The sequence below is a fragment of the Adelges cooleyi genome, unplaced genomic scaffold, assembly GCF_023614345.1.
Source record: "Adelges cooleyi isolate 19-005CV unplaced genomic scaffold, UGA_ACOO_1.1 ACOO_flye_CR_arks_rails_tigmint_CR_PRNA_2, whole genome shotgun sequence".
Taxonomy (NCBI): Eukaryota; Metazoa; Arthropoda; class Insecta; order Hemiptera; family Adelgidae; genus Adelges; species Adelges cooleyi.
The window spans coordinates 6,481,224-6,494,533 of NW_026095860.1; the positions used below are offsets into that span (position 1 = coordinate 6,481,224).

The 13,310-nt window shown below is 33.8% G+C and overlaps 1 protein-coding gene across 2 annotated transcripts in view; it reads left to right on the forward strand.

Annotated features, from left to right (window-relative positions):
* The first annotated feature begins 441 nt into the window (after window positions 1-441).
* LOC126833194 (putative inorganic phosphate cotransporter) overlaps window positions 442-13,310 on the forward strand; it is a 60,089-nt gene continuing 47,220 nt past the window's right edge. Inside the window, exon 1 of one of the 2 annotated variants that reach the window (XM_050564355.1) lies at window positions 442-1,094. In XM_050564355.1, coding sequence (XP_050420312.1) covers window positions 842-1,094 — 253 coding nt within the window. In that variant the 5' untranslated portion in view covers window positions 442-841. The remainder of the gene's footprint in view (window positions 1,095-13,310) is intronic. The other variant, XM_050564353.1, reaches the window with a different exon arrangement.

Below are 13,310 nucleotides of genomic sequence, written 5' to 3' on the forward strand. Positions count from 1 at the left end.
TGAATTCGGCTCGCTAATTAGATATTGAGGGGGAACAAAAAATATTAAAATCGCGGTAATAACGTGAACTACAAAAAAAAAAACACACGCGGCGAGGGCGGGAGCCTGCGTTTTTTTATTAAGGGGTGGACGACGGAGGCGGAAGGGGAAATGTCCTTGAAAAAGTAATTTTTATTTTATTCGTAGGTGAGCGTTGATTTTTGAAGAAGAATAAAAAAGAAACGGCGGTGGCAGTGGAGGTGGTCGAGGTGAACGCGCAAAAAGAACGGGTACCTACGGTAAGAAAAAAAAAGTGAAAAAAAAATATAGAGGAGAAATGTGACGAGCAGGTGGCAGAGGGGCGGGCGGGCCGGCCATCAGAACGGGAGAGGGAGGGACGCCGGGCGGCCAGCGAGCACACCGCCGCGCCGTCATCGGTCATCCCGCTCAATTGTGGATCTCCCGTCCGCGTGTTCTCTTCGACTCGATGCTCACACATAAAAAATAACCATAATTATTATTACATTACTATAATAATATATTATTTATACGGTCCAGCGTTTCAACGATATATTATAATATAAATATATATATATAATATATTTTTATCATAATATATTATGTCGATGATATTGTAATATTATTTTTAACGGTACACGGTTCGCAGAGAATTTTAATTGTTTTTTTATTTCTTTAACTGACATAGTTTTTATTTCGGTTTTTTTTAATTTATTACTCGCGCATTTTTATTTTTCATCTTTATACCGTTAATTTTGATTTTTTTTCCGTTTTGTTTTGTTGCGTCACTAAAAACTGTTTTGACATCGAATGTCGTCTACCGCCGTCGAAAGCTGTTGTCACGATGACTCCTCCGCCACCGCCGCGAGCTGATCCCGAAGAGTACTATACGGCCACACCGACCGTGGCCACCGTGGACGGACGCATAGCCGCCAGACGTTCTCTGTTCAACTCGGCCGACATGAGCGGCCGGTATGTAGTCGGCGGGCAAACGCGGAAACCCTTACCGCCGCCCGCTCAATTCGAAATGAGTTACGGCTCGGCCAACGACAATCACGGCAATGTGGCTAGCACAGAGAACTTGTTGACTCCTAAAGGTGAGTACCCCACTAATTGGATTTTTATTTTAAAAAAATGTTATCTCAGCCGTCGTCGGCACTTCGCTCGTCAGAAACAACACGGAAAATCGTTTTATTATGTTGCCCCGTAAAAGCTCCTCGGAAAATGTTTGAAAAATATATTCGACGTTTTATTATTATCCAAGAACCGGCCCACGGTCTTAGGCCCTAGCACTGGCATTGGCCCACCTGCTTCCCGAGTGGTCCACTTCCAACGGTGACGATGAAAATATTAACTTGGTTAAATTGAATTTGATTTCAATGTTATTATGATTGTAATCGAGTCCGGCCAGTGCGCGCATCCGGTTATGGCGCGGGGAAATCAAGGGATAGCCTCTTATTCGGCACCCGCGATTTCTGTTATCAACGCGTACAAAGCGTCGTCTCTCTAATTTTAGGTTAGAACGTCCCGTGTATAAATAGCGAGCTGCGTTGTACCGCCGGTGGGGTGATATCGGCCGCTGCCGTCACGGCCAACGATAAACCTTTTAAAAACGTTTTTGGACCGAGTCGATATATACTTTACTCGATTTTTGTTAACCTCTTCGAAAACGAAAACAACGTTTAGCCATAATTGAAGATTTGACAGACAACAAAAAAAAAGGATTACATTTAGGCCGAGCAGTCGACGAAAGTTTTGAGCGCGTGTCCCGCGTATCACAGCCGGAACAGGTTCTCCGTATGATATATTATGTTGTTATTATAATTTTATTATCACCTCATAGCGGTTATTGTATTCATGTTGCCGACCCGCGTTCTACTATTCCCAAGCACAGCCCGTGTGTGTTTGTACAATCATTATTACAGCTGTGTCGGTTCGACGTCGATAACGATGTAATGGTTTATTGCCAAAGGTATAATTATTTGTCAGCGTTTAACTGTGTATAGTATAATATATAGAGCCGCCCTTCTAGATATTACCGTATGCTTTCTTTTCCCTGACAGTTCCCGCGGTGTTCTGTTACAGTTAAATACAATTGCCGGTAATATGGCAATTAATTTTACTCGATATTAATAAAATAAAATAATTATAAAACAAAACCTACTTCTCACTTGGCGGTGACGGAAAACTAAAACCAATCGATTAACCAATTAAAATAACTTTTTATATAAAGAATAAATGATTCCTTTTTTTATTTTTTGCAAATACGCTTATTACGATAAATGAAAAAAAAAGCCAATTGTTATTCATAATTTTGTTAGTTAATATATTTTGCACGTGGTTAACGTTATTTGCAATTTTGAGTTTTAAAAGGATGTTTAATTTTCAAAAATGATCTTGCAACAGCGATACTAATACTGTTATTAATATCTATTTAGTCTTTCGGTAAATGCGGGCAAATTATTATGTCTATACAGTACTTTCGAAGTTAAATCATCTTCATATTATGTATTTTTCATAGTCCATCGTTCATGGAAGCATTCGCGTCGATTTATCCCGGGTCGTACTATTTTCGCTGCAGAATTCACGATGATTATAATTTATAAATAATTCTCATTATTATTATTATCCTTTCACCTTTCATCTTTGGATCGACCGAGGTTTTTTTACAATAGCTATTCAACGTGTAAACAAACCGCTCGCGCGATTCGCCATCGATTTCGGAAAATGTCGTTTCCGCACGCTTTCTCTTCAACAGCAACAGCGACAACAACAACAGGCGACGGCAATAATAATATACTCCGGGTTCCTTTTAAACGTCTTACCGGCGACCGCAATGTTATTGATATTCCAAAGGCGTGTCTCCACTTGCCACATAGCCACGGCACGGCTATAATGTGACCGAGTGCCGGCGGCCGTTGTCGCGGCAATCCGCGTATCGCCCGACCTTTGAATTAAACGAGCCGTTGTTTACCCAGAGCGCCGCGGGTCTGAGGGATTTTGGCGCCAGTAGGAAAATAATATATACATTTAAAAAAAAAAAGGTCAAGGAACCGTAACGCTTAGGCCGTCGAGTCACGCGCGTTTACCTTGGCATTGGCATTCAACGCGCGACGGGCCGCCATTCCAGCGCGCTAATAATAATATTGTTTATTACATTACCGCCTTGTAATTCTGTGTGGGCCATCCAAAATTCAATATAAAAAACGAGGCTTGATTTTTTACACATCCTCCATTCGCCGCGTGTGTACCTAACAACAACAACAACATATCCGATACGGAAACTCGTAAAGGGTACACTAGGATCGTCTTAGACCTTACGGCCGAGTCTTAGAAACGGCTGGCGAATTATTCTACGAATTCCGCAGAAGGATTTTTTTTTTATCGCTTAGTTTTTTTTCATTTTAATATATTTTTTTATAGCCCGACTCCGTCGCGGTATGATAGTATCGCATAAACGCCGTGTTTGCACTTAGCAGCCGCGCCTGATCATCATAATCCATCACGGTACACTGTAGATCACACTATGATTGCAATTATTTGTATTGGACAATTAATTAAGTGTTATATTTTACTATCCGGCGAAACAGTTCGGTAATCGATTAGGTATTATTATTACTTTTTTTTATTGCACACAACAAAAATATGCCATATAAAATCGACACCATCTCATAATATTATATACCATGAACCTGAGCATCGGTATAATATTGTTCGCCGACTTATGTGCAAATACATTAATACACTACGAGTGTTTTCTATAGCCTCGAGATCATTGTATAATATATACTAAAAATCGAACCTCGAGTGGTTTCATTTTAATACCTCAAAATTGTTATTTACCCAACAACATCGTCTTGGGCGTTTGTAGTCACATATTGCGTCATTCAATCGGCTTACGCCGCAGTGGTTGAATTTTTCGAATTTCAGGACAACAAAATGTGTTTTTATTGATTTACAAAACTAGTTTCAGTTTTCACATTTTCATTTATAACTCTAGACTGCTCTGAAAAAGAATAGGAATGTTTATAAAAATTCAAACCTCAAACATTTTATCAAAATTTGTTATGGAACTTCACACGATTAAATTTGTCTTTTTTAAGCTAAAATCCAATTTTTCAATAAAACTGTCAATACTTCCTTAACGTTTTGTTTAAGTTTGAGGGAAAATAATAAAAGTGAGATTCTGAAAATATGCACTTATAGTTTTTAAATTTATAATATGTAAAGTGTAATTTAATCGAATAATTTTCTGTTAAATTCAAAAAACTGTAATGAACAAAAAAAAAAGTAAGATTATATTTTATTGATTTTGAATGAGTTGGTATTTGTAAACATTGTACACCTGCATACCCCTTAAGAGTGTTTATTTGTAATTATTAAAATAAATAAATAATTTAACATCATCAGGACGGTCACTATTATGCTATCCTTTTCTAACCAAAACTGTAACGGCGCCACTAGTGATCTCGTAGGGTCAGCATACCGTGTCTTATCAAGTTTAGGTTAGGTTAGGTTAATTTACTGACTGGGAAGCTCATTTGCAACATAAGTACAAAATGCCTTTACTGGTCATAATCGCCTACCGAAGGTACACATATTAACTTAAAATGAGGCGTACCCAAAACGTCACAGGGGTACTATGTTCGGTTCGGTGCAACCCAAACTGCTCCCATCCATTGTTTGTTTTTTTCCAAACGGCTCCGGTATTCGGTACTACGCGTATATTATCAAGTCTCTTTAACTTTTCAAAAACATTTAAACTTAAATTTAAACCTGTAACCTCCTCCTAGACTGTAGCCTGCCTACAAACCTAGGATATTTTTAGTTAGCGGAGCGAAGCGAGTGCCAAAACACTCGCAGACCTGCCGTCCTTATCAGTTATCAATACGAATTCCGAATTTGGTAAAAGTGGTAGCAACCCCTATTAACCCTTCACTGCATAATGTTCCATATATGGAACAATTATATTTATTGTTTATATCTGCTCATGCTATTTCCATGAAACCAAAACTAAAAAAAAAAAAAATTTTTATATTTTTAAGTAGTATTAAGTACATTTATAGCATATGGTTAGAACAAATAATTCTTGCAGTGAAGGGTTAAATCTATTAAAATTTTTGAAAAAATTATAGACAATTTTTCGTTTTCTTTCCATAAAAAACTCGCTGACGAGAAAGAATTTGTGTTGTAAAAAACCGGTGCCGTTTGGGAATTTACCTTTTTGTAAAACGGGAGCCAAATGGGCTACGTCCGTTCGGTTGTATCTTATTAGCTACTTAAATTAGAATGTTAGTCGTGGGTTGTGTCGCATATTTTGTAATTGGTTTCAAAGCCATAGGTGTGTATTTTTGCTGTATCTGATCCATTCGCCTGTCGATTAACGGACGTAAGATTATATTTTAATGGTTACTAATACATAATATTAAAGTACAAGTCTGTTATATATTACAAAGTGTATTAAACGAGTTTCGCATGTATAACTTTCACCTTGGACGTAATGTGAATTTTATGTTTATTATAATATTATTATATTAATGTATCGACCGTATTTTTATAATATTCTTTATTATTATTATCTGTGATAATAAAAGCATGGCGATGGCGTATCGGTTAACCCGGGTGCCTACGTTTTAACGGAATGATTTTCAATTATGGCTATTGTAAACCGTTTTGAATGAAACCCTTTGTACGGTTTTCTGTACATAAAAGCTTGCAGCGCACGGTCCATTTGCATAATATACCGACAATAATAGTATGATATTATAATGTAACATTTTTATCAATGGAATTCGGACCTTAAGTTGACTTCGCAGACCGTAATAGCCAATAGGTAGTAGTAGGTACTGTTCGGTAAAATTAAATATCCATGGTCGTGCGGTCTCCACTCGCTGGCTAACAGCACCGCTATACTATTTACTTTTTTACACAGCAAACGTACGTGACACACATAATGATAATAACGGTCACTCATTGTATATAGATTATTGTGTGTAAATGAAAAAAAAAACTGTTTAAAAAAAATTATATTAATGTTCAATGTTGAGTGTGACATAACAAATATTACTAGGCATTTAGTGTGCCACGAATAGGTGTTTTTATTTTTCTGTGTTAAAAAACTAGCATTTTTCTTTGAAAGTTAATTTGCTATTTGTAGCTGTACCTATGATATGTAGGTGGTGATTTTTTTTTTTTTTTTTACTTTTGCAAGCGAATTCGTTTTTTGATTTTGCGCACCACTGATCCCGGACGACCGGTGACGTTGACGACTAGTTCCGATTATGGGCTACAATATATTATTTATCCCACACATGTAAGTCGCCGTGACCTTAACATGGCGAGATAGGGGAACAGAGTTATAACGACAATAGCCTTAGGGTTATTATTATTATTATATCATTGCTTGTCGGGAGAAAAATAATCTATTGGCTGGTTCAAAAAACGCTAAAAGGGATCAGGCTTCCTCTTCATGTAAATTTATATAGTAAATACTAAGTGCATACAGTATGATAATGCGTAGTATGTCGTATATCTTTGATAGTATGGTACGTTGGAATATCTTATAGAAAAAATGTATATTATGTATTATGTATTGCTAGAACTATAATGGTAGACTGGTAACAGTTCATTTTATTGCATTGTTTTAATATAGTACACTTAGAGTTCATAGAGTGTAAAGTTGAACAAAATAAAGGCCAAAACATTGAAAATATTATAATAAACAAATTGTAACACACACGAACATGTGCAGCAACATATTAGTGTGTTTGGCAGACAGTTGACGGGACAACTTTCCAATTGATTGGTGCATTACTATAATAATACATTTATCGACCACTTACAGTATCGAAGAAAGCTAATAGATGTGTACATTTTATTTTTTAATGTAATATTCGATTATATTGCGCATTATTAGTCAACCGACACAATTCGACAAGTTCAAGAGAATAAAAATAATTTCTTAACTTAATTTTTTTAAATAAATATGGAAATATTATTATAGTTAACACATCATTACAGGTTCAAATACTTTAGCCATTAAGAATATATAGTTAAATAAAATAATATCATTTTTTTTCTGTTTATTCAAACTGCTATAACGGCTAGTTCATATTTTTTCCATTCAAAGGGTTAAAAATGAAAACTTAGTCTAATAAAATTATATTGACGTGTAACAAATATGTTTAATGATTGTAATATTGCTGAAAATGTGTTTTTCATTACAATGGTGCGAAGTTGTACAATATATGTACAATAGTGGTTAGTTTCAATATAACTAAAGTCTACGCGTGACTAGTTAGTTATTTTTTTTTTTACATAATTTGAAGCCTAAATTGATTGTTGCGGTAGTTAACCTTTAATTTATTATTAATGTGCAATAAAATGTTGCTAACTAATAAATTTACACTAGAATGTTTAGTTATAATGTAGGTAGAAAAATGATAATTTAATGATTATAATTTTGTGAGTACATTGTTCACAATAATAGTTTTTAATCGCCGTTCTGCTGTTGGTCGCGTAATCCGTGAAGGAATGGCAGTGCGTGGCCTGTGTTGTGCGATTAGCATGGAAATTGCATACAATTTATAGGTTTTTGTTTTAACGTCTTTGAATTCCTAACCATAGTGCCTGTAGATAATATACCTGATGTAAATACTAACGACATTATAGCGTATACGATGAGTCTAATCCCATATTGTAATGCAAGTAAGTGTTTATTATTGTTGTTGTTATTATTATTATTATTTTTTTGCCAACGTTTCTATCGGACCTACAACAACATTTAAACATATTTGACATTAAAATAACGCAGAGTGCTATTTGTTATCGATAATATGGAAGAAGCGCTATTAATCATTAATATAGGCAAAGCGCAGTCGCTTTTTGTATAGCCCTGTTGTCGACAATACTGCCGGACTGTCGTGACAATAATATTAATATAATATGAAAATTGTTGCATTTGCTAATTGATTGGCGTGCGCTATTTTAAATATTGTAACATTTTTTTGATTTGCAACACCTAACGCGCCAAAAACACAATTCATTCGCCGTGACGAAACGCGGGTTTGCTGTCAGCAAAAATAATATATAAGCTAAGCCATCTTGTCACAAAAATAGATCAGTCCGACCGGTTGATGTAACCGCTGTTTCGTTAGTTACTTTTTTTTTCTATTTTGCTATAAAGGTCAATAACGATTTGATTTGTTGTACTGGCGTTTAAAACTAGTTGTCTAACCAGTAACAATGAACATGCACAGTACTTACGACGCAAAACAATCGATATTTTGAAATGACAAAGCAAAACAACCAAAAATGACAGCCGACGCTTAACAAACGTTCAGCGGTTTGGAAAACTGAAAAAGTATTTGAGAACTGTCAAACTTATTATAATATTGTTCGCAGCAAAAAAAAACAAAATTTGATAAAACCTTGGAAATATGTAAATCACTTTAGTTGTTCGGAAACAACTAAAGTTCTATGTAGCAAATACAATGCAGTTACTACTACTTAAGAAACTGCTATGTTTAACCTCAGTTTACATGAGTAACTCTCAAGAAGTGTATTTGCGCTCTACTAACGGAGCATTTTTTTTATATAAATAGCTACAATTTACTTAATACAAATATATAAGGTTTCATTGTATTTTTTGGTAGTGTACTTATGATTTGTGTCTCTATCTTAGTTTCGTAATCGTGTGGTTTATTAGAGTACTCCTTAAAACTTGTTGAAAACTAAAAATGTACATAATTAATAAACTGATTTTTGCTTGAGAATAAAACTAAAACTATTTTACTTTAATTACAATAATATTTTTTATTTTTGCATTATTTTATAGGTTAAATAGTGTTCAGCGTGTGCGGTCAGGTTTTCTGAAAAATTATAATGTTTTTTAATTTTTTTTTTTTTTTTGAGGAAAGGTAAAAATTGCATACATTTTAATATTAAAACGTGAAAACACTTTCCAGAATTTCTATGAACGGTTTTAAAAATGTTTTGGTGTTGTTGTAAAACATAACAACTTTTCATCGAGTCCTATTAGGGCGTTTTCTGTTTTTGTTTTAAATTGAGTTCTTAACTTTTTTTATTAATATTATTCTTTTTAGATTTGTATAATGTATATGCAAATTACAACTAACTTTCTAAAAATAAAATTAAAAATCGATCTTATAGACCCCATAGATAAAAATTGTACAATATCCAACAAAACCAACTTGTTTGGGAATCCTTTTTATTGATGCGTCCAAAAGTGATGGTATTATCAAATATCATTCGCCATGACAAATTAAATCAGGTTGGTGTGTTTAAATAGCTTCCTAGAACGATTTTTGTCAGATATTGCCTATCTCGTGCCCCTTATAATGAATAGCTCTTTCCGTTGCCTTATTAAAACATGAAATACCGTACCGTTTTTAATGATGTACAACTAATTAACGCGGTGTTTCGATTTTCCAGCTATCGGTCGATTGGGCCGCAGTTATTGTTTCACCGATGAAAAATCCAACCGGATATTACTAGCATGTAAAGTATTATATTAGTTTTGCGCCGAGTCGCCTCTCCACGAACCCCTTGAGCTTTGTGCTTGGGCGATTTTTACGCAGTTCACTTGACGTTTCCGCCCGGCCACGGGTTTTACCGGAAATACTACATATTATTATTATTATTATTATTATTATTGTACACGAACCCTCCACGTCGGCCGTACACTACACACATATATAATTATATATTTTAATACCGTGGCTCAGGTCTTGGACTCGAGAAATGCCGTTGGTAGGTCGGGGTTGAATTGTACTTGGTTTTTTCTATAATTTTATCGTCATATATAGTATTTCACGTTTTTGAAGTTTTTCTCTTCTTTTGAACTACGTTGTCGGCCTCTAGACGGGGTTTAAGCACCGGACGGCGACTGTAAAACAATTAAAAATCCTTCGTACGGGACATTCGAGACTTCACGACTAATTGCTCGACTATTATTTTCTGCTCTACTACAAGTCATATATATACTATACTCACACAGACACACTGGGCCAATGTCGGTTAACCGTCATCGCTGACGCGTCTAAGACCCTCTGGCGAGAGTAGAAAGAGCTGTCACGCTCGTGTGCGACCCGCAGAAAGGATGATAATAATAATAATAATAATAGTATGGAGTATGCAAACGGCACACGAGCAGCTGTAGATGATCATAATATAGATGTATGATATATTATGTATGTATAATAAAATGCTGTAAACGAATAGAACACTTTGAACGGCATTTTTCGAGTGGTTTAAAAAAAATCTTAGACGGCTTATTTTTTGCCCCTTCTTTTTCTTTTTTCTCATTTACCGCCCGATTCGAGTGATCTCTAGCTTTGTTCTGGCGATAACCCGATTTACTTGCTTACTCTTCATAATAAATATATGTCGCGTATTCTCGGCGAGACCTTGAACGCACTTGACCTATATACATGCACGAGACTCTTGTAGACTGAAGCAGACGCAGCCCCAGCGGGGACTAAATTCGAAAATAAATATACGAGTTCAAAAGTGCACATACACAATGACAATCGATAAGCGCACTTCCCACGAGTTATGCTGAACGGTTTTAATTAAAATGCTCCGGGGCATACATAGAATAATACATTATTAAAAAAATGCCAACAGAACAAAATTTGTTGTACTATTATGATTTATGTATAACACGTCGAGTTTTGATAGAAAACATAAATCTGATTCGTTTTAATAATTATTGGTCGTTAGTCAGAGCCTTTTTTCGGTTAGGGTACTAAACAGCCTGACGTTAATGTGGATTCTATTTATACATTTCAATTAAACAATAAAAAAAAGGCCTATAATTATCTAGTGCCATTTGTCCAGAGGTTCAGTCCTACCTTGGAGCTTTTGGACTTTTGAACCGTCGGCTTGAGTAAAAACTAAGCATGTTATGGGGTATCACACAATTGCTTTTAAAATATGATAGTTCAATAACAAATTAAGGAGTTTATGCAATTTCTCAGAAAATGTTTACATTTGCCCTATTTGTTTACAGTCACCATGCTTACCCTCTAAAATTCGGGGTTGATGATTTAGAGTTGAGAGTCCTAAATTTTAAACCTCGACAGTCGTATTCTCATTTACTATACAGACATTTAATTTTGTATTATACAATACGGCTTAACATTTTGGAAGTCAAATCAAAAATTAAATATTATAACGAAAAACAAAATAAGCTAAAATGAGTTGGTTATGTATTTTGTATTCAAATGATTGAGTCAAATCATTGTAAGTATTTTGTTTAAAATATAATATAATTACATTGAATAATGTTAATGATATCGAATTCTTTATATTAAGGATCTTCTAATTTAACAATTATGATAGCTTAACAATTAAATGATTTAGATATGCAACACGTTTAAAACAAAAAAGATAAAAAAAAATTATCTAGAGCAATATTACAAAATGTTATCCATCGAGCTTGATGTAGTATAATGTTGTTGTACAGTTTTAATAAATGGCACAAGATTAAAAAATAAATTAGAATGTTTGAATTTTTGAGGGTTTAAAATGATTGATTTTAAAATTGAATTTTGCTTAAATACACTTGACATTCGTGCAACTTAAATCACATTGCTTCTATATACTTAATATTTCATGTAAAATTATATAGACAAATGTCCAATTGAATTGCGCTGGTTGTTATGTTTGGAATGAATATATTAATAATTTGATTTTTTTTTCAGGTAAGTTGTGCTTTTCATACAAAGTTTGCAAAGAAATTTACGGTCGGTGATTAATGATCAAGAAAATAAATTCTTAGGCGGGTACGTGTTTTATCTTTATAATAATATTTTATTTTTTTTTAAATATTTTTGCTCAAATGGTTCTTTTTATAGAATAGCCATTTGGATAATATCATAACTCATTATATATTTTAAAATATAAAACTTTATCTGGGAACTTATTCATGCTTATATGTATAATGACAGTAACTATATTATAGTGATTAATCGAATTAAATTAAATTTATTGAACAAACCAAGAACATATTATTAGCTCTGCTATGCGGTTTCTCGTCTGCTCGGGGAATATACACTTCCTCTGACCTTCATACTGAACAGTCGAAGCACAAACAAGTTGGAAAGTTTTCAGTTTGAAGTTCGACTTAATTAATTTCGGTGACTTATGTAACTATAATTGATATGACATCTGAAAATCGATTATATTATATTCATGTTTTTTGTAGTATTACTAAACTTGTGAAAGTAGTCCAGTAATTTTTTAACTAATTTAAAACCCAAGGCTAATCAGTATCGAGTTTAACTACAAAATTAGATTCCATCTCGGTTATTCTACTGATTGTAAAGTTAAATTTTCATAATTATTGCGTTGGCTCATTTTGTAGAAAAAGAAATATATTTTACTTAAAAGTTTATTACAATTAATTTTTTTTCTATGTAGACGTATTGTAAAATACAAAACAAAAATAAATACCTAAAACTATTAATATGAATTTTTAAAAACAACCCATTTGCGTCAAACCATACACGCTGTCCACAGGTGTTTGATTAATATTTTAGTTATTTGTGTAAGTCACAAATTAACTTTTTTTCTTTCTTTCTCTCTCTCTTTTATACAGTCGACTGCCATCCGAGAAATCCGTAACTTTGAATGACGGCCAATGTCATGCATCGTGACGTCACTAGTATAGACGTTCGGGTACGGTTTGATTCGATTTTCTTGGTCGTCGGCTTAACATTGAATTCAATTCGCAACACGGACATAGTGTTTTTTATAAGTAATATTTCCTACAAAAAAAAAAAAAAAATACAAGTACAATATATTTTGGAAAAAATTGTATACACAGTAGCGGTTTGGTGCGATTATATATATATTTATAGCAATATCATTATTACAAATTATCAGAAATTTCCATATTTTTAGTATAATAAGCCATCAGTATGATTTTAATATCTGTTGCCGCCACAGGAACGTTTCAGAAGCACATCGCGCCTACGTACACTTAAATTGCTGGTTTTGTCTTTTTTGGGTATTAATTTATATTTAGGGTGTATAAAAACATTATAGAAATACAATATTATTACCAAGTTATTAAATAGAGTCTTAAAATATGTTTCCGCCGCTAGAATATATACAAACAGCGTAAAGGTTATTAAAATTTAAGTTTTAAGAGTTGATTAAGCTCTGGTCTCTGGAGAGGAAAAAGGGACTTATTTAGTAATTTTATAATATTGTAAAATAACAAAAATAGTTTCAAAAACATGATTTAAAAAAAAGTAATTTAATTATAAATATAGATGATCTGCAAT